The sequence below is a fragment of the Ogataea haglerorum genome (genome assembly GCF_019207285.1).
Source record: "Ogataea haglerorum isolate 81-453-3 chromosome Unknown 81-453-3_NODE_19_length_153765_cov_101.931563, whole genome shotgun sequence".
NCBI lineage: Eukaryota > Fungi > Ascomycota > Pichiomycetes > Pichiales > Pichiaceae > Ogataea > Ogataea haglerorum.
In genome coordinates, this window is record NW_025065169.1 from 81,449 (window position 1) to 106,335 (window position 24,887).

The window sequence follows — 24,887 nt, forward strand, 5'->3', positions numbered from 1 at the left end:
TGCCGGTTGAAAAAAAAACACAAAAGTGCTGGTGGTATAGCTCTTGGTGATTATTACATAAGCATTTATTTCGAAGGAACTAGCGTCTGTCTATGTGTAGGTCTCAATCAAGGTGTCTCTGAGGTTGCCAGAGATGGCGTCTGGCTGTGCATCTTGCAGTCTGAATATACTCTCAACGACACTGAGCTCTGGAGCCGTGGTGTCGAGTCCAGAGACGGCCAGCCAGTCGTTAACCACCATGCCTGCTCCCACAACAGCGGACCCCCGATTCACCGTACCTGCGACCAAGGGCACCTGGAGCAGTGATGAGAGCTCCTCCTGGTCCGGGATCGGGGTTTGAGGGTGAACCAGACCGCCCTGGTTCGAAAGAGCGCAATAAGATCCAACAAGAACGTTTCCCGCAATGGTCTGCCTAAACACCTCCACACCCAGAACGTCGGCTATAAGTTCCTCCGTTTCTCTTTCAACATCTGGATGCACAAGAGCGACGTAGTCATTGCAGCAGATCACGTTTCCCAGGGCTGAAAGACGCTCTTCAACACGCTGGATCTTCACGGAGTCCGGAAGACTGTTTCTCAAATGCATGAGTTCTTGATCGGTTGTCTGTGTAGGGACGAGCAGACCTCTTCTGTTGCCTGCGGTCATGCGGCCCACGATTCTGGTGCCTGCAATGGTGGTGTGCACAATAGGGATCACATCGCCCAGCTCGGCCTCAAAGGCAGAATAAAAATTCTCGGAGCCTCCAACAGCCACCAAACAATACGAGTTGGTGAGCTTGGCGAATACGCCGACCTCGTTGGAATTCTCAAACTGTGTTCTAGTTGCCATTCCTAAAATTTTTTTTAAGACTAAAAAAAAGATATAATGAAAAATTAATTGCAATGCACATCTCTGCATTGGTAGCTACTTTCAGTCTCTAATCGTTTAATCCATATCTAATTACTGTGTCTACGTATCGGTCACATATCGTTCAAATCGGTCACATCGGTCATGTCGTTCATCATCGTTCAGTCCAAATCTGGAGTGCTGTATCCAGAGTCGTCGTCAGCGTCGTCTGTCCAGTCGTCGACGTCCATCGCGTCCTGGACCTCGTGGTTAGGCACCACGACAATGCCCTTCTCGTTCGTCGTGATCCTCACCACTTCCTTGTCTTGAACCTGTCCGTTAAGCACCATGATGGCCAGGTGGTTCAGGATCTCATTCTGGATGAGTCTGTTCAGAGGTCTAGCGCCCAGATCTGGCGAGTAGCCCTTCTTACAGAGATACTCCAGTGCGCCGTCGTCCACGTCCAGTCTAAGCGACTTACCGTTGAGCTCGAACCTGCTCTCGATCTCCTTCAATCTCAGCTTGACGATCTTGGCAATTGCATGTCTCGAGAGTCTGTTGAACACCACTGTGGCGGAGATTCTGTTGAGGAACTCCGGTCTAAAGTGAGCGCGCACGGCAGACATCACCAGGTTCTTGGTCTCCTCGTCTATCTTGCTGCCCTTCGATGCGTTGATGTACTCGGCACCCAGGTTCGACGTCATGATCACAATACAGTTCGAGCAGTTGACGAGCGTACCATTGGCAGCCGTGATTCTGCCGTCGTCGAGCATCTGCAGAAGCACGTTCAGCACCTCGGGAGCAGCCTTCTCGACCTCGTCGAAAAGCACCACCGAGTATGGCTTTCTGAGAAGCTGGTTGGTCAGCATACCACCCTCCTCGTAGCCAATGTAACCGGCAGTGGTACCGATAAGCTTCGAAACGGAGTATTTCTCCATCAGCTCGGAGCAGTCGATCCGGATCATGGCTCTCTCGTCTGAAAACAGAAATCCTGCCAGCTTCTTGGCCAGCTCTGTCTTACCGGATCCCGAAAGACCAAGGAATAGGAATGAAGCCGGCTGGTGAGGATTGGCCAGACCTGAACGCGACAGTCTGATAGCGTTCGACACAGCCTTGACTGCCTCGCCTTGGCCAACCACGGCCGAAGACAACTCCTTTTCCATCGTGATGAGCTTAGCATTCTCGGCCTGCGTAAGCTTGCTGACAGGAATGCCCGTCAGTCGAGCAGCGGTCTCGGCAACCTGCTCGGAACCAACAACGTTCTTCACCAAAAACTCCTCGCTCTTGGCCTCTTCCTCCATCACCTTGGCCTCGAGCTCCTCGATCCGTCTCTTCACGTCCGGAATGGCAAACATTCTCAGATCGGCAATGGTCTGCGAGTCGTGCCGTCTCTCGGCGTCCTGGGCCTTGACTTCCAGCTCGTCCAGCTTCCGCTTGGCAGCCGTCAGTTCTTCGTGGCCCGCGCGCTCCTGGTCGTACTTTTCTCTAAGTGGTGCAAGCTCCTCCTCGAGATTCTGCTTGCGCTGTCTGGCGGCCTCCAGTCTCTCCTTTGTAGAGCTGTCGGCATCCTGGTCTCTCTCCAGAGCGCTGATTTCAACCTCGATCAGCTCAAGCTGTCTCTCTTTCGAATCCAGCTCCTCCGGCTTCGAGTCTCTTGCCACGGCAACGCCGGCGGCCGTTTCATCAATTAAATCGACAGCAGAGTCTGGCAATTTTCTGTAGGTGAGATACCTAGAAGCAAGCTGGGCAGCAGTCACCAGGGCACTGTCCAAAATACGCACACCGTGGTGGATCTCGTATCTTGGCTGCAAACCTCTCAAGATGGCAACAGTCTCCTGGATTGTAGGCTCTCTCACGTCGATTCTTTGGAACCGTCTCTCGAAAGCACCGTCCTTCTCAATGTACTTGCGGTACTCAGTGACGGTTGTGGCACCAATACAGTGGAAGTCGCCTCTGGCCAGAGCTGGCTTCAGCAGGTTGGCAGCATCAGACTTTCCATCACCCATCAACATGTGAATCTCGTCGATAAACAGAATAACCATGGCCTGCGACTTCTCAATGTCGCTCAAGACTCCTTTAAGTCTTTCTTCGAATTCACCCTGGTATTTTGCTCCAGCCTTCAAAGCACCCAGGTCAAGCGAGTACAGCTTGCAGCCCTGCAAAACAGTAGGAACGTCGTTGTCCACTATTCTCTGTGCCACTCCCTCGACAATACTGGTCTTACCAACACCGGGATCACCAATCAGACATGGGTTTGACTTGGCTCTTCTGGCGAGCACCCGGATGGTCCGTCTGATCTCCTCTTCTCTGCCAATGACTGGGTCGATTTTACCCTGTAGTGCCCTCTCGGTCAAGTCAATGGCGTACTTGGACAAAAACTCGAATTGCTGCGACGAATCGGCCTGTCTAGAGTCAATTCTCTGGTTTCCTCTCAACTCCTGAATCTGTGCTTTGAGCGCATCGACCTTGATGTTGACCTCCTTCAAGATGCTCTTGATCGTGGAGTCCTCGAGCAATGCCAGCAAAATGTGGTCCTGGCCGATGTAGGAATCCTTTTGCTGGCCCTTGATTTTATTAGCGTTCGTGATAATGTTGGCAGCAGATGCCGAGAACGATGGCTCGGTATTACTGCCTTCAACACTTGGCAGTCTCACCAAGTGCTTGTTGACTGTGCGCTCAAAAGCTTGCCAGTCAAAGCGGCCTCTTTCTATCAGCGTTTTCAGATATATGGCCTCCCCATCTGTAGACATCGGAGTCATAGCAGCAAGGAAATGGAGAGGAACAATCTGAGCATGGTTGTTTTGCTGACACAGCTTCTGAGCTGTGGTCACAATGTTTAAAGCTCTGTCGGTAAATTGTGATTGATCCATGATTGACAAAATTGCTGCTGTAAGGAAAGCAATTTATACAGCATCGAAACGCGAGACCCTCCTCTGGTGATCTGGTTATCTAGAGCCGCACAGAAAGTTCTAGTAATATCTGGTGTGCGGTGGAGGTCACTGGAGTCTGGTTTGCATGTTTTGGCCTAAGGGGCCTACGTAATCTACTTGTGTGTTTTCTTTGGTGCACGGAGGTTGCTGGTGGCAAAAATCTGACTACTGTTCGCAAATTCTTTTCCTCCATACTCGGCTCGGAGTTTCAAAAATGTTCCTTTGTGATCATAGAAAATATGGCTGTGCAAAGCCGATCTCGGCTTTGTCATTTTGCAGATCAGGATTAACGCCCTTACCGCAACCAAAAGGCGGGTCCTGTCTTGCAGCTGTCCATGGCACCTCCTACTCTCATGTCTAGCAGCTTGAACGGCGTTTTTCCGACCACTCTCTGACAACCCTTTACTTCTCTGTTTTACAAATCCTTGGGCTCTCATTGGCTCGACGTGCCTGGACTAACGGAGCCCTGCACGCAGCTATGCGGCTTTTGTCGTGCCGGGGCCGACTTTTTTAACAACTACCATGCAGAACGACTACCTGCGTGACGTAGTTTCCACGGGGGGCGCCTGGTGGACCACCGGGCAGCCCCCAGATTTTCCCTGGTGGACATCCGGCTGGCAACTTTTACCTTCCTCCTGCACGCATAATTTATAAATACATCATCACCACCACTTTTGTTTTTAACCAAACATGTTGTCGGTTTCATCGAGAACAGCCAGATCGGCTACAAAACGCATTTCGCGTTCCATGGCAACTGTCTCTGACATCACCAGGGACTCCAAGGTGCCTCAGAACTTGCTGGAGAAAGGGAACTACATCAACTACAAGAAGCAGTTGGAGGTCCTAGAGATCGTCAAAAGCAGACTCAACAGACCTTTGACGTACGCTGAGAAATTGCTCTACGCCCACTTGGATGACCCGCACGGACAGGACATCCAAAGAGGTGTCTCCTACCTGAAGCTCAGACCAGACAGAGTTGCTTGTCAGGATGCCACCGCCCAAATGGCCATCCTGCAATTCATGTCTGCTGGTATGCCATCGGTTGCCACCCCAACCACTGTGCACTGTGATCACTTGATTCAGGCTCAAAAGGATGGCCCTGCTGACTTGGCTAGAGCTATCAGCCTGAACAAGGAGGTGTACGATTTCCTTGCATCTGCATGTGCCAAGTACAACATTGGTTTCTGGAAACCAGGATCTGGTATCATCCACCAGATCATTCTCGAGAACTACGCTTTCCCAGGTGAGTTGCTGATTGGTACCGACTCCCACACCCCTAACGCTGGTGGTCTGGGTCAGTTGGCCATTGGTGTCGGTGGTGCTGACGCTGTCGACGTCATGGCAGGCTTGCCATGGGAGCTGAAGGCACCAAAGATCATTGGTGTCAAGCTTACCGGTAAGATGTCTGGATGGACTTCTCCTAAGGATATCATCCTGAAGCTGGCCGGTATCACTACCGTCAAGGGTGGAACCGGCTCTATTGTCGAGTACTACGGTGAGGGTGTCGACACCTTCTCTTGTACCGGTATGGCAACTATCTGTAACATGGGTGCTGAGATTGGTGCCACCACCTCCGTTTTCCCATTCAACGAGTCCATGGTTGAGTACCTGAATGCTACCGGAAGATCTCAAATTGCTGAGTTCGCAAAACTCTACCAAAAGGACTACCTGTCTGCTGACAAGGGCTGTGAGTACGATCAGGTGATTGAGATTGACCTCAACACTCTGGAGCCACACGTCAACGGCCCATTCACCCCAGATCTTGCCACCCCAGTGTCGAAGATGAAGGAGGTTGCCGTTGCCAACGACTGGCCATTGGAAGTCAAGGTTGGTCTGATTGGTTCTTGTACCAATTCTTCCTACGAAGACATGTCCAGAGCTGCCTCTATTATCCAGGATGCTGAGTCTCACGGACTGAAGGCCAAGTCTATCTTCACCGTCACTCCAGGTTCCGAGCAAGTCAGAGCCACCATCGCCAGAGACGGTCAATTGAAGGTGTTCCAAGACTTTGGTGGTAAGGTTCTGGCTAACGCCTGTGGTCCATGTATTGGTCAATGGGACAGACAAGACATCAAGAAGGGTGACAAAAACACCATTGTGTCCTCCTTCAACAGAAACTTCACTTCCAGAAACGACGGTAATCCAGCTACCCATGCTTTCGTCGCTTCTCCGGAGATGGTTGTTGCCTACGCCATTGCCGGTGACTTGAGATTCAACCCATTGACTGACAAGTTGAAGGACGCCAACGGAAACGAGTTCATGCTGAAGCCACCTGTCGGTGTTGGTCTGCCACCAAAAGGATACGACCCTGGTGAAAACACCTACCAAGCTCCTCCAGAAGAGAGATCTTCTGTTGAAGTGAACATTTCCCCAACTTCCGACAGATTGCAAAAGCTGCAGCCATTCAAGCCATGGGATGGAAAGGATGCTTACAGAATGCCAATCTTGATCAAGTCTCTTGGTAAGACCACTACTGACCACATCTCTATGGCTGGTCCTTGGTTGAAGTACCGTGGACACTTGGAGAACATCTCTCAGAACTACATGATTGGTGCCATCAACGCTGAGAACGGTAAGGCCAACTCTGTCAAGAACCACTACACTGGTGAGTACCACGGTGTTCCAGAGACCGCTGCATACTACAGAGACCACGGTATCAAGTGGGTTGTTATTGGTGGCGAGAACTTTGGTGAGGGTTCTTCCAGAGAGCACGCTGCATTGGAGCCAAGATTCCTTGGTGGATTTGCCATTATTACCAAGTCTTTTGCTAGAATTCACGAGACCAACCTGAAGAAGCAAGGTCTTTTGCCATTGAACTTTGTGGAGCCAGAGGCTTACGACAGAATCAACCCAGATGATGAGATCGACCTTGTTGGACTGACCGAGTTGGCCCCAGGTAAACACGTGACCATGGTTGTTCACCCTAAGGAAGGTGAGGCTTGGTCTACTCCACTGTCTCACACTTACAACGAAGAGCAAATCGAGTGGTTCAAGTACGGTTCTGCTCTGAACAAAATGGGTGCTTCCAGAAAATAAGGACTGAAATCGGATGCTGCCGAAGTTGGTGACGTTTACTTAATAGAAGGGTGGTAAGTTTCGGCAGAGTTTGCTAATTGGTTTCACAAGTTTATTTATTTACTATCCATTATATTTGATTGTGTGAAAAAAACTTATTCTCGTATCATTAACTATCGTAGAGACAGGATCCCCCGCGAAGGAAGTAGATCAGGTTTTCTCCATTTTCTGGTTTGTCTGGCGGTGTGCATTTGTCCTGTGCCGCAAAACCCAGCGGTCCTTTATCGCAGTCCGCACACGTTAGAAATCTTGCTACTTGCAACACCATTTTGTCCTGATTCTCCAGATTTTCCATCTCCACAGCTATCTCGGACGAGGGTCTACTCACTCCGATGTTATCAAAGTCCCACATTGAGCCCACATGGAAGAACACATCGTTGTGGTCAGGTACATGAGAGTTGATCTGCAATGAAGGAGAAAGGTCGACAAATGCGAATTCCCTGGGCATTGGCGATATAGAAGCGTACCGTGACCTTTGAGGTGTTGAAGAGATTATTTTACAGCGGCAGAATGGACATCGTAAGGCATATTGTGTTGTGGAGTCGATCTGATGGAAGGAAGACATAGGTGGAATATTAAAAATACATTGTATTTAATGAAAAATTAGCGAATCTGCAACAAATAATTTAGTCGCACTCTAGTAAAGTCCTTGATTATTCGATACGGTCTACATCATTCGTACTTTCTGTCCTTCAAACCCTCTTCCACATCCTTGATCATATAGGAATACCAGTACATGGCTGGCCAAATAGTGGCGAAATGCCATAGGGCATGTGCATCGAGAAGATCGAAGAGAGGCGGAAAGTCAAAGAGCTCAAAAGACATGCCTGCACTCACGCTCACGACCAGAACCAGCGGCGTGAGCGTCCAATTGATTTCTTTATTCAGGAGGTCACGTTTTAGCGACATAGAGCGTCTGGCTCTGTTGAAACAGTTGATGGAATGATAGATCCACAACACATCTTGAAGTAGTCCGCAAGCTAAGTTGGCTTGCATGTTGTAAGTGTACGACCAGTCCCTCAGAAGTCTGCCAACATGGAGGAAGTATGCAAGAAGCGTGCAAACTGCGAGAACCTGGCGCTTGAGATCGTTTTCCGGAAGATAGAGTCTGAACACCCGAACGACGATCGCGTAGAAGCCAGACAGCACAGTGGCCCCGGCAAAAAAATAGTCCAGTCTCTCTCGGTTCCACGTATCTCTCAGATGGAACAATGTAGAGAAAAACCAAGCGCACATCGCCACGACAGCCACGATCATGTATGCCGTGTATAACTTGACGAAATGCGTATTTCCTGCCCTAATCTCCTTTTTGTATTGCTTCCATATCATCTTAGCTCCCCAGTAGTGAGGGAACCAGTTTCCGATGCTGAAGATGGTGCTGAAAAGCTCCTGAATCCCAAGGACACGAATAAACGGCCATTTTCCGTGGAACTGATAAACCTCGAGATTTTTACTCTGGCGGTCCTTAGTGACGATTCGCTGGCATTGGTAGTCGCAATTAGGAAAACAGTCCCAGCCAACGAGTCGCAAGTCCCACGAGAGCGGCGGTTCCTGGAACATGTGGTATTTCTGCTGTTGAGACTGCCAACGCAAAAGCGTTCTCTCTGAAACGTCAGAGTACTTTGAGATGCCGTTGCACGTCAAAACATCGCATTTTTTCACACACGTTTGGAACTCGGGCAATTCATCGCCCAATGAAGCCCTCACAGGCGACAATAATAATAGGAATATGAGAATTATCATGAGAAAATTAAATACTGTTATATAAATCGCGTTATTCGTTTTTCTCGAACTTCAGGCTTTTCAGAATCAAGTCGTCTGCAGCCTGGGAATCGAGCATTTTCAGCTGGTCCTGCGGAATGAAAGTCGGAAAGTAGATTGCAAGAACCATGAAGAACATCAGGACGCCAGGAAACCCTATCGCGCCCTTTGTGCACGTGATAGCGAACTCGAAGCCAAAGGCTGCCAGTTGCAAAGCCAGAAAGATGAGGAACCATTTTCGCTCGAGCAGAAAATAATGGCGGGGAAAACCCATGATTTCCCTGGAGGCAGGATCTGTGAAAAGAAACCGGAGTTTCTGCACAACCTCGTTCTCATTCAAGGCTCCAATAGCCATGATGAAAAACAATCCAGCTAGAACTGCCTGGGGAATCTGGCCTAAAACAACTAGAAAGGGTCTGGTCATCATTACTAGCGTCATGAGGCCCTGAATGATATTGCTGAGCCGCTGTTCAACCACTCGAACAACCCTGTCTTTTCCGGTAGCATAATCGTGCTCGTGGACGCAGAGCGCCTCCGTGTGCAAGGGGGCCTGAGGAATGAGGCCGTTCGGGGCCGGTATCCCCAGAATTCCAGCAATTCCTGTGGTAATCCCCAGCAGCATGAAGTCGTAGTGGAATGAGCTTGGTTTTTTCAACGGAAATTCGTCTGACTGGCACATCAGGGAAGAAACGTTGTGATCGAAATAAAACAGTATAGTAAGAAGAATGCCAAAAGGCAGCGCCAGAAACACATCGCCAACGGATACATCTCGCCAGAACGGAATGTACCAACTTTCAGGACGGTCCGGCGACGTGGGGTGAAATGAGCGGGTGATTGGCAGCCTAGCGAAATCCACGGATTTGAGATGGCCTCCAAAATGGATAAATCCGGTGAAAAACACCACGCTGAGCGGGGTGCCATAGTCTTTCACAAATTTGCGGAACAAGGGATGAATGTAGTGCGACTTTGTGCCGAAGAAGTGTGCGGCCAGGCCAAACAGGGTCATCACCAGGGCCACGACGATCGATGCGAAACCGCTCAAATCGTCTTTAATTGCAAACTGGTGTGTCAGGATCTGGATTCCTTTCTGGATGTAGACGATATTAATAAACAGACCAAAAGAGATGCAGCTGTATTTGGTGACATACCGCATGAAATTGACGCTATTTGTGATAGCCACCAAAAAGTGCAAAACCATGCTCCACAGACAGATCCAGCACATGAACTGGAAATAAGGTGTCCCTCGAGGCTTCATCAAATTGTAAACGGTGTAATTGAAAATGGATATCGGGCCAGTCACTCCAACAATGCACAGAGGAGTGCCTGAAAAGATGCCAAAAACTATGCCCGCCATTGCTGACGACAAAAGCACCTCGTTGGTGCCGTACGACCTGTTTGCGTGGTCGTACATGTCCTGTGCGAAGGCCATGGCCGGCAAAAGGTTGGTGAAGAAAATGTACACTGCGGCCGGTATGACGCGGTACGTGAAGCCATCTGTGATGTCTGAGACGTAGTATGGAATCAGCCGTGTCTTAATATCCATGTATACACCACGACCGGGCACAAACTGGGTCATGGCATGGGTATGGAACAAGTTGGATAAGTCTAAAAAATAATCAAAAAAAAAATATAGTCCAACTTAAATAAATTTTCAACAGATGAGAGTGTCAAATGCCCGATTATTCGGCGCAACTATGAGGTCGCTGAACGGCCCTGTGGCACCATTTAAGTCTGATAAGGCGCACAATAAAGGGCCGGTCACCTTTGATAGAAATTTTCCTGTACACAGAAGGGTGAAGGCGTGGGAAAGAGATAGAGAGGATAAAGAATCGTGGTTCAAACGCAAACACGCCCACCACCACGCGAAGCAGAAGAAGCGCGAGCCCCAAAGGGACGAAAAACCCGAGTTCTCTCGTTCGCAGGCACTCAGAAAGACAATCTCGCAGCTGAAGTTGAACCCCCTGGTGGAGTACCTGTATGGCATGAATCCTGTTCTTGCCGCCCTTAAAGCGAAGCAGCGGGAGAGCTTTGGTACTCTGTATCTCCACAACCCCAAGTCCACTCCGAAGCTGGCTGAAATCCTGGCACTGGCCCGCGAACTGGAGCTTCCGGTGAAAAGTGAGTACGGGAAGCATGATCTGAACCTTATGACGAAGAACGGCGTCCACAACGGGATCGTTGTTGAAACCAAGCCGATCGAGGTGGAGCAGCTGCGGTGCTTGTTGGCGGCCGAAGTTGGAAAACTCACAGTCATGAAAGAACACGTTGGAACGACCGAGAGCAGCGTTTCATCCACTGCTGCCGAACGATACCCGTTGGTACTGTACATCGACGAAATATCCGACCCACACAACATGGGCGCAATTATCAGATCCGCCTATTTTCTCGGAGTGGACTGCGTTGTCGTCTCGGAGCGGAATTGTGCGCCGTTGTCGCCTGTGGTGTCGAAAACGTCGTCTGGAGCTCTCGAGTTCCTGCCGATCTACTCGTCCCAGAAGCCGCTCCGATTTTTCGAGGAGTCGCGCTCCAACGGATGGACTATCATCTCGTCTGTGGCTCTAACCAGCGGCAGCCAGTTCGGCAGCAAAACCATCGATGCCGACGCTCTGAAAGAACAGTTACAGAACGGGCCGTGCATGCTTGTTGTCGGGTCGGAAGGCCAGGGCATCAGGACGTCACTGTTGCAACGCAGCGATTTCCTGGTCTCTCTGAAGAGCAGCAGAGCAGACTTAGACGATTCGGTGGACTCGCTGAACGCCAGTGTCGCCACGGCATTGTTGCTCTCGAAATTCTACATGTAAATAGTCTTAGGATTGTATTATATACAGTTACTTCTTTCCCACGGTCTCAAGAAGACCCAGCAGCGACGACAGCACCAGCTGGCTCTTGTCGGGTCCTCCGATCGGGGATCTTGGAGAAAAGCGTTTGACAGTGCTGAACCCGCCCTTTCTTGACGTGTCCTGGTCCTTGACAGGCTCGACCTCGAAGTCGAATCTTTTCTTCACCAAATTCAAGTGTGCTGCCTTTGGAATTAATGGAATGGTAAATTCTCTTGCGTATCTGCCCTCTGCATCCAATGGCCTGCGAACATCAGCAAGCTTGTTGAGGTATTTCACGTGCAGACCAGAGGTAACGGAATTTCCAATAAATCCTCCTAGTGCAAACCGACTGCCTGTGGACCGCGCGCTGATGTATCTTCCGGGGAGCACCCTCGCAGACTGCACGCCGTTAGGTGTCTGGAAAAGCCTGCCCTTGAGGTTGTACGACAGACCAGCAGTTCCAGAGAGCTGTTCGCGGTACAGGGTAGGAAATTGGTACTTCTTCCTGCTCAGCTTGGCCTCGTCGACCTGTCTGGTCTCCAGGAACTCCACGATCTCGTTCGAAAGATCGGTCTGGGCAATTCTCTCTGGATAATTCTGGGCCAGCCACTCCATGAACGGTCTTCTCAAAGTTCTAAGGTACTTTTTGTTGGTTGCAAATTCAAGCGACGAAGGGCGCTGGACCCTCAATCCTAGGGCCACAGCAACTGACCCGTGGCCTTCCCGCGGATCGTGGCCAGGAAAGAGCGGATTGGAGCTGGCTTTGGTGGTCATCGTAGGGTTTCTCACAGAAACAGGGATCCCAAACTCCTGGAACTTCTTCTTTTTGAACGCAAATCCCCCCAGCGGCTCGAAGTCCGGCAAGCCGTACTTGTTGTCGAGGTTGTTGACGACAATATACTTTGACTTGATTTTCGTTGGGATTCTCATCTTGAGACCAAAGTCCCTTCTGGCGAACGACGACGGCGGCGACTCAATCACCTGGTGCGTTGGAAATGTGGCAGATCTGTCGGCACCCAGCTCGCCGAGCTGTCTGGGCACCTGTGCGATCTTGGTTGTGCGGAAAAGCCGTGCAAGGTCGGACATTGAAGTAAACCGATTTATTTTTTCGTCAGCTTTGAGTCTCAATACGCGTTTGAAGCCCTGCCCCGACTCCCAATCGACGCGTCTAAAAAGGAAATCTGATTCTATTTTGTTTGTAATGTCCGACACCACCTCGCAGTTCAAGAAGCTAGAGGTCATCGGGCGCGGCAAGTTTGGCACCGTGTACAAGGGTCTGCGGCTTGACACCAAGGAGCTTGTTGCAATCAAGATCCTCAACCTCGACACGCCCGAGGAAGAGGTGAAGGACGTGCAACAAGAGATCCAGTTTCTGTCGCAGCTCAAGTCTGTGCCCAACGTGACTCGCTACTACGGTTCGTATTTGCACGGCCACAAGCTGTGGATCATTATGGACTACTGTGCGGGTGGATCGGTGAGGACTCTACTTCGTCCGGGGCCTTTGGAGGAGAAATATATCAGTGTCATTGTGCGAGAGGTGTTGCTCGCGCTGCAGTTTATTCATCAACTCGGCGTGATCCACAGAGACATCAAGGCGGCAAATATCTTGATCCAGAAAGACGGCAAGGTGCAGCTGTGCGACTTTGGAGTCGCTGGCCAGCTTACCACCTCGGCGATGAAAAGAACGACTATGGTTGGAACGCCGTATTGGATGGCGCCGGAGGTGATCATGGAGGGCGCCGACTACAACGAAAAGGCAGATATATGGTCTTTGGGGATCACTATCTACGAACTGGCGACGGGAAACCCACCGTATAGCGACAAGGACGCGATGCGTGCGATGCAGCTGCTGACGCAGCACGAGCCGCCGAGACTCGAGGGCAGACAGTTTTCGGCGAACTTGAAAGAACAGGTGGCCATCTGTTTAGAGGAAAAGCCGGAACTTCGGCCGTCGGCCGAGGAACTGCAGAAATCAAAGCTCGTCAAGGCGTACAGGGCGGTGCCAACCGCGTCGCTCAAGGAGGTAATTAGCAGATACCTGCTGTGGCGCGACTCGCGGCCCTCGCGCGAGTCGTTCTATTACGAGGATGCTGAGAGTATCAGCGAGGAGAGTGAGGTCAAATGGGACTTCAATTCGCTGAAAAGCGCGGAATACATGATAGAGAACGAGATTAGCCAGGAAAGCGTACCCCCGCCCGGTGCACCACCGCAGTATGCCGCCGTGCCACAGGACACAGATGACTACACGATCAATCCGACGTTCCGGCTAGGAACGATGCAGACCACTATGCGTGCTGGGACGCAGTCGACGGCGGCGACGACGCTCCGAAACACAGCCAAGTCGGCCGCTCCGTCCAGCACCACTGCCCCGAAATCGCTGCTCAAGCTGTTTGAGCAGGACGAGCCCGACGAAACGCTGCCATCACCGGCTGCAGAGGTGCCAGCAGTCCCCAATGTGCCGATTGAGATCCCTAGCTTGGACACACTTCCAGAGACGGCTGCGCAGGAGCCGCGCCCGAGAGCGCCGACGGTGTCGCGCCAGGAGTCGCCGACGACTCCCGTGCAGGCTGAGGAGCCTGCATCACGGCGTATGGAAGCTTCTAGTACGGGGCTGTCGAGCCTGGGCAACAGGACGCCGTCGCCGCAGCGGCTGCCGCACATGAAGCCGCTCCCCTCGTCCGCGTCGCAGCAGCCGCTGCTGCAGCCGATCAACAGCAAGATTCCATCGCAGAGTGTTCCTCCTGGCCCGCAAACAGCTCCCGCGCTGAGCAATAACGAATACCAGGAGATGAAGCCCGAGCCGGGCTCGCTGTCACGCGTGCGCTCGCAAATGCGGCTCCAGATGCCTGTGCCGATGCTGCACTCACAGTTGATGGACGACAAGGCCGCGGCTGCGTCGCCAGACACGTTGAACCAGTTTGGCGTGAACATCAATTTGGCGTCGACCGCGCCGCTGGCGATGACTCCAGTCACCGAGAAGACAAACATGGAGCTGGGGGCTACGCCGGAGAGAGACTCAGCGGAGTCGGTGCGGCCGCAGGGATATTTCGAGGAACGGGCTAGAGAGACAGAGGAGCACGAGAAAGTGAGTCTGGCAGGCATGCTGGACGGTCTTACGCTGGAAGTGGGGCCGGGAGTGCTGGAGTCAGGGGACAAGGACGTGCTTGTGGCTGATTTTGTCGGGCTGGTCAGCAAGTTTGGCAGTGTCTTGGAGGCAATCATTGCCGAGCTGAGCGAGGCGAAATGAGCGTTTACTGGTCTTATTTTGTTCAATGAGGAGCTGATAGATTTACTCTCTATAAATGCTGAATGCGTCTATTGCTGGAACACTTCCTCAACAAAGTGCTTCACGACGACCTTGCCCTCCTCAAAAGCAGGATCGTCGTGCCGGACAATGGCTGCTGCATGCGTGGCATTTGTCTTGGTGATGTAGATAGGGAACTTGCGCCACGGAAGTCTGTTGAGATGCTTGACGATGTCCTTCTGGTGCTCGGAAAGGTCCAATTTGAACGGACTCAGGATCTGCCGGTACCGGAGCGCGTCTGGAGTGTCTGGCTCGGCAGACAGGTCGAACTCGCCGATCTTGTTGATGGTAGTGGTGAGCGAGAGCGGGCCGTTTTCGCGCGCCTCGAAGATGCTGCGGTTGATGTCGTTGGTGGAGGTGATGGCGTCGAAGACAGAGTCGATGAACTCGTCTCCCTGGTCGTGCAGCCCGTGCTCCAGGCGGTGCAGGTCAATGCTGGCCTCACTGAGCCGTTTGGTGAGCGGTGGCCGTGCCGGCTCCGGCTCTTCGCAGAGCTCCAGGAACTCGGCGAGTTTCGACGACTCCTTGATCACTCGCAGAGTCGAGTTGAAGACTTGCAACCAGTTGTGCAGCACAAACCACGTGACCCACATTGGCAAGTACACGCCGAAGCGGAACAGCATGATGATCCACTTGAACTTTCTCTGGAAGAAGTTGGCCGTCTTCGACTGTGCTGAAACGTCGTTATCGGCTGGGAGGTCCTCCTGGACCATCTGGTTGAGCTTTGTTTTGGACGAGACGTCGACGAGGCCGGTGAACGTGATTGGCTGGTCGGCATCCAGAACGACCGGTTTGTAGTCTTCAATGAACTTCAGACAGAACTTGGATCCATTCTCAAAGTGGATGTAGCCTTCCTGGTCGATTTTCACGTTTGGGTTCTTGTCCAATATGTCAAACGGGTTGATGTAGCTGATTCCAGAACACCACCAGGATGTCCGGATGTCGGAGCGGATGTTCGAGTACAGCGAGATGTTCTTGAACTTTGCGAGGCCGCGATAGAATACAGTGTGCGGAAGCGACATCAGTTTCAAAAGAGGCACTGTAGGCGAGTCTTTGAGGAAAAGCTGGTGGCCGCTTTTGCCCAGGAGCACAGGCACCAGCCAGTTGAAAATCTTGATACTGACGCTCTGGCCCGGAGTCAGGACTCCAACGTGCGGAGAACAGAAACTAGTGAAATTAACAGGCTCGGTGTTGCAGAAAAATCCGCGATAGTGCAGAACACCGATGGCATACCGTGCAATTAGACCTCCTAGAGAATAGCCAACAACAGAAAATTTACTAACGGTCAATCCCTGTTCCTGCAATCTTAGGGCTTCGGCAAGAATCTCCTCCGCGACGCGAGTACCGCAGAGGTCAATACCGTCGTAGGTTTTGAATCTCTCGTTAGTCTTTGTGGTATAGACTATTAGTTGGTCTTTGCTAGAGCTCAAGGATGCATGGTTTTTCAGCTGGGCCTCAATATAGGCAAAGTGCTCAGACACTCCCCAAAGACCATGACAAAGAACAACAAGGTGGCAGTTCTTAGATTCCATGGAGGGGCAGGAAATTTACAGGGTCTTTTATAATGACACTAGGCAGAGATAAGAGATTGTCGCAAGACAATAACTGATTGTGCGATGTGGGTTTCCATAAAATTCTACGCGGTGCAGAGATGAAGAGAATGGTGGACCGAGACGGCCATAACTTGGTGTACGGATGTCTGCTACGGAGTTTTACACCCCCCATATGTACTATGCACGTCGGATTCCTACAAAAGGCGCTCGCCGTTCAATGCCGGCCGGAACGCAATGGGTCAGCTGGTTGCACGGTAACTATGGATCTGTAAAAAAAGCAAACATGCACCCCCTATGGGCGACAAACTCCGATCGGATATTGGTGGTTGAAAACATCTAAAATCTTTTTTCATTGGCACTTTTCGGTCAAGACTGTTCCTTACACTTGGCATTATAAAATCCCAATAGGTCAAGCACCCAGTTTACCTGTTTTTATTCAATTGTGTTTGGCTATTAATTTAGGTTGTAATTTGGCCGCCTACACTTTCCTCAGCAGAGCACCTTTAGTATGTTCCAATCAATAATAAAGGTTGGCCTGCCAAAAACAACTCTCAGACTAGCTTTGCAGCCCAAACCAAGTTTCTGGGCTTGCGCGAAGCCGGCGGCCAGCTCTGCTCGAGTCTTTTGGGCAAAACCATTGCTGGCAACTGCCTTGCTCTCAAGGCAATTCCACACGAGTTTTCCTCTTTTGAACGAGCTCGAATCACTGCCTCCTGTCAAGCGGCCAAAATCAAATTTCTGGACAAACACTGCTATTGGAAGAGTGTTGAAGCTGTTCGTCCTCACATCAGGTGTTGTTAGCGGAACAATTGTTCTTCTTCTGTCTGCATTTTTCGTTTACGACTACACGACTTACACTCCACCAGAAACTATAGAGAATCTTCTAGTCCCCGAAAGTGCCCTGAATCCTCCAATCGGCGGGCCCGAAAACTTGCCAATTCTCACCGACCACCTGGATTCGTTCGATAGCCCAGCAAAGGAGGAACTGAGAAGGAAACCGCATTTGGTTATTCTTGGTTCCGGCTGGGGATCAGTTTCATTGCTCGGAAACCTGGACAAGAACGATTATGATGTCACTGTTATTTCTCCAATCAATTACTTTTTGTTCACACCTATGCTTCCCAGTGCTGCCGTCGGCACTCTTGAGCTCAAGTCCTTAATGGAGAGCATCAGGCACATTGTCCGGAGAGTCAACGGCCATTATCTGGAAGCCTCAGCAGAAAAGATCCTGTTCAGTGAAAAGCTCATCAAAGTTAAGGTCCCAGGAACTGATCAGCGCTTCTACGTTCCTTACGACAAGCTTGTCATTGCAGTCGGTTCCACATCCAACACTCACGGCGTCAAAGGGTTGCAATACAGCAACCAACTGAAGACGGCAGAGGATGCGGTCGAAATTCGCCGCAAGATCGTGACCAACCTTGAAAAAGCATGTCTACCAACAACTTCAGACGAAGAAAGAAAGAAACTGCTCTCTTTTGTGATCTGCGGCGCCGGTCCTACCGGTGTCGAAGTCGCAGCTGAAATTTTTGATTTATTGAATGAAGACCTGACCAGAAGTTTCCCTAAAATCTTGCGACAAGAAATCTCGATCCATATCATTCAATCTAGATCGCACATTTTGAACACCTACGACAAGGCCATCTCCGAATATGCCATGAAGCGGTTTGAGCATGACCAAATCGATCTTCTAACTAATTCCAGAGTCAGAGAGATATTGCCTGACCAAGTCATTTTCGACCAAAAGACAGCCAGCGGTGAGGTCGAGACTAAGAGCGTGCCTTTTGGATTGTGTTTATGGTCCACAGGTGTCGCGCAGAATCCATTAGCTCAGCAAGTCGTCAAGGACCTTGCAGGCTCGCAAAAGAATAAACGTGCCATCGAGACCGATGCACAATTGCGAGTTATTGGTGCTCCTCTTGGTGACGTTTATGCAATTGGAGACTGTGCCACTGTGCGTGCCGAGCTGGCAGAGCACTGTTCCGACTACGTCAGAAAATACATCATTGGCTCCCAATCTCATAAGTTCGTTCGTTCTCATCATATTATCACCGATGACGATATTAAACACGTCGATCTGACTTACAATGAGCTGAAACAGCTTTGCACACAAATATCCCAGATGAACCCGCTTGCCGCAGAAGCGCTTTCCCTAGTTGAGGAGCTCGTTCCGAAATATGATCCGGAAGGACGCAAAAAGCTTAATTTCGACCAAGTCAAGCTGCTCATGAAGGAAGTGGATTCCAAAGTCACCAGTCTGCCAGCCACCGCTCAGCGGGCCAACCAGCAAGGCAAATACATGGGAAAGAAGCTTTCTAAATTACGCAAATCGTCCACCACTTTGTCGATCAATGATATCGTGGATGGCGATATTGACAACGCCATTGCACGTCCTTTCAAATATAGACATCTGGGCTCTTTGGCATACATTGGAAACTCAGCTGTTTTCGATTTTGCACCGGGATACTCCTTCGTTGGGGACATCATCGCAGTCTACCTGTGGAGAAGTATCTACTTTGCTCAAAGTGTCAGTTTCAGAACCCGTGTGCTGCTATTCATGGACTGGTTGAACAGAGGTATATTTGGTAGGGATATCTTGACTGTTTAAAATATAGATTCCTGTATATTGTTTTACATAAGCAGGGAATGATTAATGCCCTTCTTTGTTGTTAATTAGGCGCTAATGAAAATATAAAAGCACGTCAGACGCACATTCTTGGTCGTTCTTCTTGATGGATGAGTCACACAGCTTCTCCATGGGCCTAAGATACCTTAAGTCTCGGCTTTCAAATAGAGAAAACAAGCCAGAAGATAATTTGAAGATAGCATGTGTATCAAGAGAATCCTCATCCATGGCCAGTATGAAAGAAAATGAGTCTCTCAGTCTGAAAAGAAAGCCATTGGAGTCGGAAGAAAAAAGGCGCCATAGCTTATTTAATCTCAGATCGTACAAGGAAAGGACAGATTCAAGTGCCAACTTTTCATCCGATGCACACCAGCCCGGGCTAGAGACGGCACCTCGCCTCAATTGCGTCAATACAGATCTTGGATTCCTGAATTATGGAATGGAGCACATTGACAAGATTAGCTTGACTGAAGATGAGATTAAGACTCCCGAGAAAAGTGATATATTCACTAGCCACAAATCAGAGTTCCAAACGGCAACCAGTAAAAGCGAGGATCAGAAAACGCAAGAAACAGACAAAGCTACCAAATCAGAAACTTTTGCAGAGGTCAAAGAGACAGTTCCGCGCGATTTCAAGAAAGAGTCAGTAGAATCTGATTCCAGCGCCGAAATTGTCACCCTACCTAAAAACACAACAGAGGACAATTCTTGGGTGCTGCCTAATCTCGCACCTTCCAGCTTTTTTTGCCCATCAAAACAGGTTACCTCGCTTTTTGTTGGTGATTTGGACAAGTCTTTGAGTGAGTGTGATTTGAAAAATGTCTTCAACGAATATCCTGGTCTTCTCTCAGTCAAAATTCCTGCGGACTGTCAAACCGGCAATTCGCTAGGTTACGGATATGTCAACTACTCCAATGAAGAACAGGCACAATTTGCAATGGAATCGCTCAATTATACCAAGATCGGCTCGTCAGAAATCAGAATCATGCCGTCCTTAAGAGATAAAAGTCAGAGAGAACGCATAGGCGCCAATATTTTTATATCCAATCTCTCATCGCATCTCACTACCCGACAACTTTATGATAAGTTCAGGAAGCATGGAACCGTGTTGTCGTGTAAGTACGATTCATCCAAGCAGCAAGCATTCATACACTTCGAATCGAAGGAGGTCGCATATGAAGTCGTCAAAAGTTATAATCGTACTACTTTAGATGGTCAAGTTGTCTATGTGGGTCTACATATTCTCAAGAGAGACAGAGAACTTTTTGGGGCTACCGCGAGCGCAAGCACTAAGCTGGCTGAAAAAAGGGATATCTCACAGATCCCTAGTTTTTCGCCCTCATTTAAAAACACAGAACACAAGGATGACATAAGCACACATTATTCCATCTTTGTGAGAAATCTACCTTTGAGTATCGAGGAACATGTTATCAGGAGTTTAGTTGAACCCTACGGACCTGTCTTATCTGTCTTAGCAAGGAGAGTCCCAAAAAGAAATGGGTGCTGGGCTCTAGTGAATCTAACTAACCAGGAATCCGTGGATAAAGCGGTTTCGCATCTAAACATGGTTGAAATCAACAAGCAGCGGCTATTTGTCACTCGCGCAATTCCAAAAGAAGAGAAAAGCTACAGTCGAAAGCAGGAGATGCGGCCAAAATACCGGCTCAAAATACTGATCACGGGATTGAATGTTAACACGCATAAAGACAAGTTCCAAAATTGGTGCTTAACTTTTGGATCAATAAAGTCTGTGGAGCTTTATGGAACATACCCCCAAGAAAACAAGAAGGGCTACACCGCTTATGGATATGTGGAAATGATTAATGAAGCCGACGCTGATTTTCTAATCGACAATCTGAATCTACTGGGTGTTCGCTGCTTCAAGGTCAAAGTGGAGATCCAAAATAAGGAGAAAGTTATTTCCGATATGCGTCACTACCCTTATGGTCCATCGCCAAGGCAATCCAGCGGTACTGCGATGGGGACATATGTGAATCCCTACAAACAATTTCAGCTAGCAGCTTTTGCCAAATCTGTCGAGCAGGACAAGTTCGCTGTGACAGCTCAAACCCAGGAAAAGAGCGATGGAGAGCGACTGAATGTGGATCTTCGCACTAAAATTGAACAGATCATAGGGGTCTGTGCTGTTGATACTTTAGGTGCAGATACACTGATATCGATGAATACGGGAGGTATTTACCAGCACAAAGTGCATTCATTATCTGAACACATCATCAAGTTCTTTTGGTCTAATAGAGTTGATTCGTTTTCTAAATTTCTGGCATCCAACTACAAGGAAGACCAACCCTTGCACCCGCTGCTCAAAACTCAAATTGTGCAAAGTGCAATGTACCTAGGAATTGTTTCCAAAAGCTAGAGATGAGAGTCTTCATGAAATTTAGCTTTACATGACCTATATACCTGAGAAAGAATTTTTTCCAACAGCATTTTTTCAGAATACGATAATGATCGAGACCAAAGGACTAACGAGAGTTTATTGTTAATTTTACACCAATTCAACATAATTAGCAGGAAAGATGCCTTCCCTGGTGCCAATTCTGCCTGTCCACCAATCATCCGTTGAGTCTGATTTTTGAATAATAGTTATCACATCTCCTTTTTTGAACCCGAGATCGCCCTGTTGCTCTCCTGCAAATGTGTAGAGAGCAATAGCTTTCTTGGACCCTGATGATCCTGAGCTTCCACGAGCAGACCCATAGCCAAAATCAGGTTTCTCTGACTTTGGTCTGTAGCCAGCGGACCTTGCTTCCGATTTTGATGATCTGTTTCGATCATATCTATCGTAAACGTCATCTTCCCAAGAAGTTGGCTTTCTTGAATGCGAAGGCGTGGTTCCAGGAGTTGAGCGATGGTAGTACGAACGAGGGGAATCGTCATCCGAGTATCCCTCATCATCCGAGCCATAAGACCTGCGGGAGTTGTATCTGGTGGAGGATGCATCTGAGCTAAATTCTGAAGGGATATCGTTATAATAGTCTTCGTCGTCAGAATAGTACTCACCATTAGCACTTGCTCTTGTGAAAGCTCTGCTATTGAGCACTCTCATGAGAGGCTCACAAGCTGGAGGAGGTCTCACACGACCTCCCAGGATTTGGCTAGCCTTGCACATGTCACCATAGAATTTTCTGTTAGCTTCTCTTCTTTCAACGAGGACGGACCCCTCAACCGAGACACCAGCGAAAAGACCTTTTGTTTTGGAGTAAGCAAACACCGGAGCGACGTTTTTGAGAGAGGCGGAGCCCGCCACTTCCGCATTTCTTCCCAGGGGACCCGCTGCAACAGAAATGTTACCACCCAATGTCACCGAGCCGAATTGGGCGAAGGATTCAACGGCAGCCTGTGTGTTCAGGATGAAAACGAAATCGGTAACTTCGGCTCCAATTTGTCCACCAACACCTGCACCTGCGGTAACGATAGCAGAAGGGGCGGACCACGAGCCGTCTGGCAATCTGGCGACCACGATACCCGAGCCCGCTCTTCCAGAGAAAAGGAATCCCGCTTTCAGAATGGTGATCACCGCCAATCCCTTGGCGTTGAGAAGAACTTCGCGGGGAATGACTTCATCTGCTCCCAACACCTGGTTTGGTTTAATGAAGGAGGCCAGGATTTTGGCAGCTTTTCTGTGTTGTTAGTTTGAGATTTTTGAAACTCCTGATGGAATTTTGATAGCACTTACTTAGACTCGCTTTTCAGCGATCTCGGAATTGGATTGTTCAAACCCATTGCTTACTAGAACTAAAAAATCGAAAAAGTTACCGAAACAGTATACGTCAAGCTAATGTCTTGTCTGATAAGATCGTTTTTAATAGTTTTCGGTGAGAGAGGGCGTAGAAAATTCTGTGGCGTGAGGAGTGGTTATGAGAGTCTCAATGTTGACAGCAAGAAGGACGATGTGGCTTTGTGGGGGGAGGTATGCTGTTCGACAAGAACCTTACGACCATAGAGCTCCCGATCTTGAAGTGGACTGGCTGGCCTCAGTTGGTGAAACTCTTTTAAACAGCCGCTTACAATATGTCAATTAAAGCCGATAATTGTGATAGCTCGAACAAGCATAATATTTTGTTTTGTTAGTCATCATTTACCCAAATAACGGCCCTCTGGTTCAGTCAAATGAAGCTCCATTCGTTTCCATTACTGTTTTCTGGACTCGCTTTTGTAATTGATGTCGAGTGCGCAGTCATTGGTCAGCAAATTCTATCTTATGGTTCTAATTACCGTTATTCCCTTGAAGGGCTCGATAGTGCTCTCCAGGACGATGTGAATTTCATTTGGAGTTCTTTGGAGCAACGCCTTGGTACACAAGGGCTCAAAAAAGTCATTGAAAACTATGAAACAAGTGTTTGTCCAATAACTAGCTCATTTCCAACTGATATCAAAAGCGACTCTGACAGTGTGGAGACTATCAGTCTTGAAAGCTTGCCGGAATATCAACTGAGATTGCATACAAAAAAACGGAGCAACCCACTGAGTCTAGGAGTGGATACTGTTAAGCAGTATACGGGATACTTCGATATCAACGATGATGATAAGCATCTCTTTTATTGGTTCTTTGAAAGTAGGAACGATCCTGCCACCGACCCTGTGATTCTTTGGTTAAATGGAGGTCCTGGCTGCAGCTCAATGACAGGCTGTTTATTTGAGCTCGGACCAGCTTCACTCAATGGAACCACACTTACTCCGATACACAATCCCTATTCTTGGAACAACAATGCGTCGGTAATCTTTCTTGAACAGCCTGTTGGCGTTGGCTACTCGTACAGTACGAGATCCTCTGTTTCAAGCACCAAGGTCGCAGCTAGAGATGTTTATTCCTTTCTGGAGCTATTTTTTACAAAGTTCAGACAATTCGTGAATAATGATTTTCATATCGCTGGCGAGTCTTACGCTGGTCACTACATTCCAAATATTGCCAAAGAGATTCTTGATCGCAAGAATAAGTCTTACGAACTCACCTCTATTATGATTGGTAATGGCATTACTGATCCATTGATCCAATATGGGTGGTATGGTCCAATGGCTTGCAATGCATCGTTATCGGGCTACAAACAAATTCTCTCAGACAGCGACTGCATGAAAATTGATGAGATGTACTCTCGCTGCAAGAGATTGATCAGTGCATGCTATAGGACTCTTTCTACTGTTACTTGCCTGCCGGCAAATCTTTACTGTGAACGTATCTTGGAACCGTTCGAGGAGACAGGGCTCAATGTATATGATATTCGTGGTCCTTGTGAAACTCAAGATGGAAACTGCTACCTCGGAATGGACTATATTGACAGGTATATGAATCTTCCTGAAGTTAAAGATGCACTGGGTGCGGAAGTAGATTCCTACAGCGGTTGTGATGATGATGTTTTCCGGCAATTCATTTTGACAGGAGATGAAACAAAACCGTTTCAGCAATATGTGGCCCAAGTTTTAGATGCTGGTCTTCCGGTTCTTATTTATGCAGGAGACAAAGACTACATTTGCAACTGGCTCGGAAATCTGGCCTGGACCGAAGCATTGGAATGGGAAGAGAGCATCTCTTACCAGAAAGCGGAATTTAAGAAATGGTATACAGAAATTGAAGGCCTTCCTGCAGGAGAGGTCAAGACCAACGGACGCCTGACGTTTGCCCGGGTTTACGATGCAGGACACATGGTTCCGCACGATCAACCACAAGTTGCTCTCGATATGGTTAACAGGTGGATTACTGGAGATATATCATACAACCGCTGAATTGTGTTTTGTTAATCACATCCCTAGCTTGTTTTTCATCTTTGCTTTTTTTCAACCATCGAATACATCAATTTACATACGAATGTTTCTTAACACCTTAAAAATAAAGTTAAATGCGTTTGGCTGTGCTATTTCTGTACCAAACAAATAGATCCAAATATACTCCCTTTTGTTTTAAATGAACGCTTGACTGATACCTGTGCTCAATTTCCTTATCAAAGAATATTAATCTTAGTTACCGAACTAGCTTTTGAA

General features: G+C 48.9%; 14 protein-coding genes across 14 annotated transcripts; 6 read left to right on the forward strand and 8 right to left on the reverse strand.

Moving 5' to 3' along the window:
• Positions 1–90: 90 nt before the first annotated feature.
• Positions 91–828, reverse strand: KL911_005154 (uncharacterized protein; the record flags this gene model as incomplete). Its single annotated transcript, XM_043200525.1, has 1 exon — positions 91–828. The coding sequence occupies one exon, from the start codon at positions 826–828 to the stop codon at positions 91–93; it is 738 nt and encodes a 245-aa protein (XP_043052119.1).
• Positions 829–1,007: 179 nt separating this feature from the next.
• On the reverse strand, positions 1,008–3,695 carry KL911_005155 (uncharacterized protein; the record flags this gene model as incomplete). The annotated part of the gene is made up of 1 exon (XM_043200526.1): positions 1,008–3,695. The coding sequence occupies one exon, from the start codon at positions 3,693–3,695 to the stop codon at positions 1,008–1,010; it is 2,688 nt and encodes an 895-aa protein (XP_043052120.1).
• Positions 3,696–4,445: 750 nt separating this feature from the next.
• Positions 4,446–6,791, forward strand: KL911_005156 (uncharacterized protein; the record flags this gene model as incomplete). The annotated part of the gene is made up of 1 exon (XM_043200527.1): positions 4,446–6,791. One exon carries the CDS (start codon positions 4,446–4,448, stop codon positions 6,789–6,791), a length of 2,346 nt encoding a protein of 781 aa, XP_043052121.1.
• A 148-nt stretch (positions 6,792–6,939) lies between these two features.
• On the reverse strand, positions 6,940–7,395 carry KL911_005157 (uncharacterized protein; the record flags this gene model as incomplete). The annotated part of the gene is made up of 1 exon (XM_043200528.1): positions 6,940–7,395. One exon carries the CDS (start codon positions 7,393–7,395, stop codon positions 6,940–6,942), a length of 456 nt encoding a protein of 151 aa, XP_043052122.1.
• A 107-nt stretch (positions 7,396–7,502) lies between these two features.
• KL911_005158 (uncharacterized protein) lies at positions 7,503–8,573 on the reverse strand (the record flags this gene model as incomplete). Its single annotated transcript, XM_043200529.1, has 1 exon — positions 7,503–8,573. One exon carries the CDS (start codon positions 8,571–8,573, stop codon positions 7,503–7,505), a length of 1,071 nt encoding a protein of 356 aa, XP_043052123.1.
• Positions 8,574–8,604: 31 nt separating this feature from the next.
• On the reverse strand, positions 8,605–10,167 carry KL911_005159 (uncharacterized protein; the record flags this gene model as incomplete). The annotated part of the gene is made up of 1 exon (XM_043200530.1): positions 8,605–10,167. The coding sequence occupies one exon, from the start codon at positions 10,165–10,167 to the stop codon at positions 8,605–8,607; it is 1,563 nt and encodes a 520-aa protein (XP_043052124.1).
• Positions 10,168–10,249: 82 nt separating this feature from the next.
• KL911_005160 (uncharacterized protein) lies at positions 10,250–11,392 on the forward strand (the record flags this gene model as incomplete). The annotated part of the gene is made up of 1 exon (XM_043200532.1): positions 10,250–11,392. The coding sequence occupies one exon, from the start codon at positions 10,250–10,252 to the stop codon at positions 11,390–11,392; it is 1,143 nt and encodes a 380-aa protein (XP_043052125.1).
• Positions 11,393–11,419: 27 nt separating this feature from the next.
• KL911_005161 (uncharacterized protein) lies at positions 11,420–12,496 on the reverse strand (the record flags this gene model as incomplete). Its single annotated transcript, XM_043200533.1, has 1 exon — positions 11,420–12,496. One exon carries the CDS (start codon positions 12,494–12,496, stop codon positions 11,420–11,422), a length of 1,077 nt encoding a protein of 358 aa, XP_043052126.1.
• Positions 12,497–12,611: 115 nt separating this feature from the next.
• Positions 12,612–14,657, forward strand: KL911_005162 (uncharacterized protein; the record flags this gene model as incomplete). The annotated part of the gene is made up of 1 exon (XM_043200534.1): positions 12,612–14,657. The coding sequence occupies one exon, from the start codon at positions 12,612–12,614 to the stop codon at positions 14,655–14,657; it is 2,046 nt and encodes a 681-aa protein (XP_043052127.1).
• Positions 14,658–14,725: 68 nt separating this feature from the next.
• Positions 14,726–16,246, reverse strand: KL911_005163 (uncharacterized protein; the record flags this gene model as incomplete). Its single annotated transcript, XM_043200535.1, has 1 exon — positions 14,726–16,246. The coding sequence occupies one exon, from the start codon at positions 16,244–16,246 to the stop codon at positions 14,726–14,728; it is 1,521 nt and encodes a 506-aa protein (XP_043052128.1).
• Positions 16,247–16,775: 529 nt separating this feature from the next.
• On the forward strand, positions 16,776–18,872 carry KL911_005164 (uncharacterized protein; the record flags this gene model as incomplete). The annotated part of the gene is made up of 1 exon (XM_043200536.1): positions 16,776–18,872. One exon carries the CDS (start codon positions 16,776–16,778, stop codon positions 18,870–18,872), a length of 2,097 nt encoding a protein of 698 aa, XP_043052129.1.
• Positions 18,873–19,020: 148 nt separating this feature from the next.
• On the forward strand, positions 19,021–21,267 carry KL911_005165 (uncharacterized protein; the record flags this gene model as incomplete). Its single annotated transcript, XM_043200537.1, has 1 exon — positions 19,021–21,267. The coding sequence occupies one exon, from the start codon at positions 19,021–19,023 to the stop codon at positions 21,265–21,267; it is 2,247 nt and encodes a 748-aa protein (XP_043052130.1).
• Positions 21,268–21,396: 129 nt separating this feature from the next.
• On the reverse strand, positions 21,397–22,634 carry KL911_005166 (uncharacterized protein; the record flags this gene model as incomplete). Its single annotated transcript, XM_043200538.1, has 2 exons — positions 21,397–22,531; positions 22,594–22,634. The coding sequence occupies 2 exons, from the start codon at positions 22,632–22,634 to the stop codon at positions 21,397–21,399; spliced, it is 1,176 nt and encodes a 391-aa protein (XP_043052131.1).
• A 387-nt stretch (positions 22,635–23,021) lies between these two features.
• On the forward strand, positions 23,022–24,632 carry KL911_005167 (uncharacterized protein; the record flags this gene model as incomplete). Its single annotated transcript, XM_043200539.1, has 1 exon — positions 23,022–24,632. One exon carries the CDS (start codon positions 23,022–23,024, stop codon positions 24,630–24,632), a length of 1,611 nt encoding a protein of 536 aa, XP_043052132.1.
• Between the last annotated feature and the right edge of the window lie 255 nt (positions 24,633–24,887).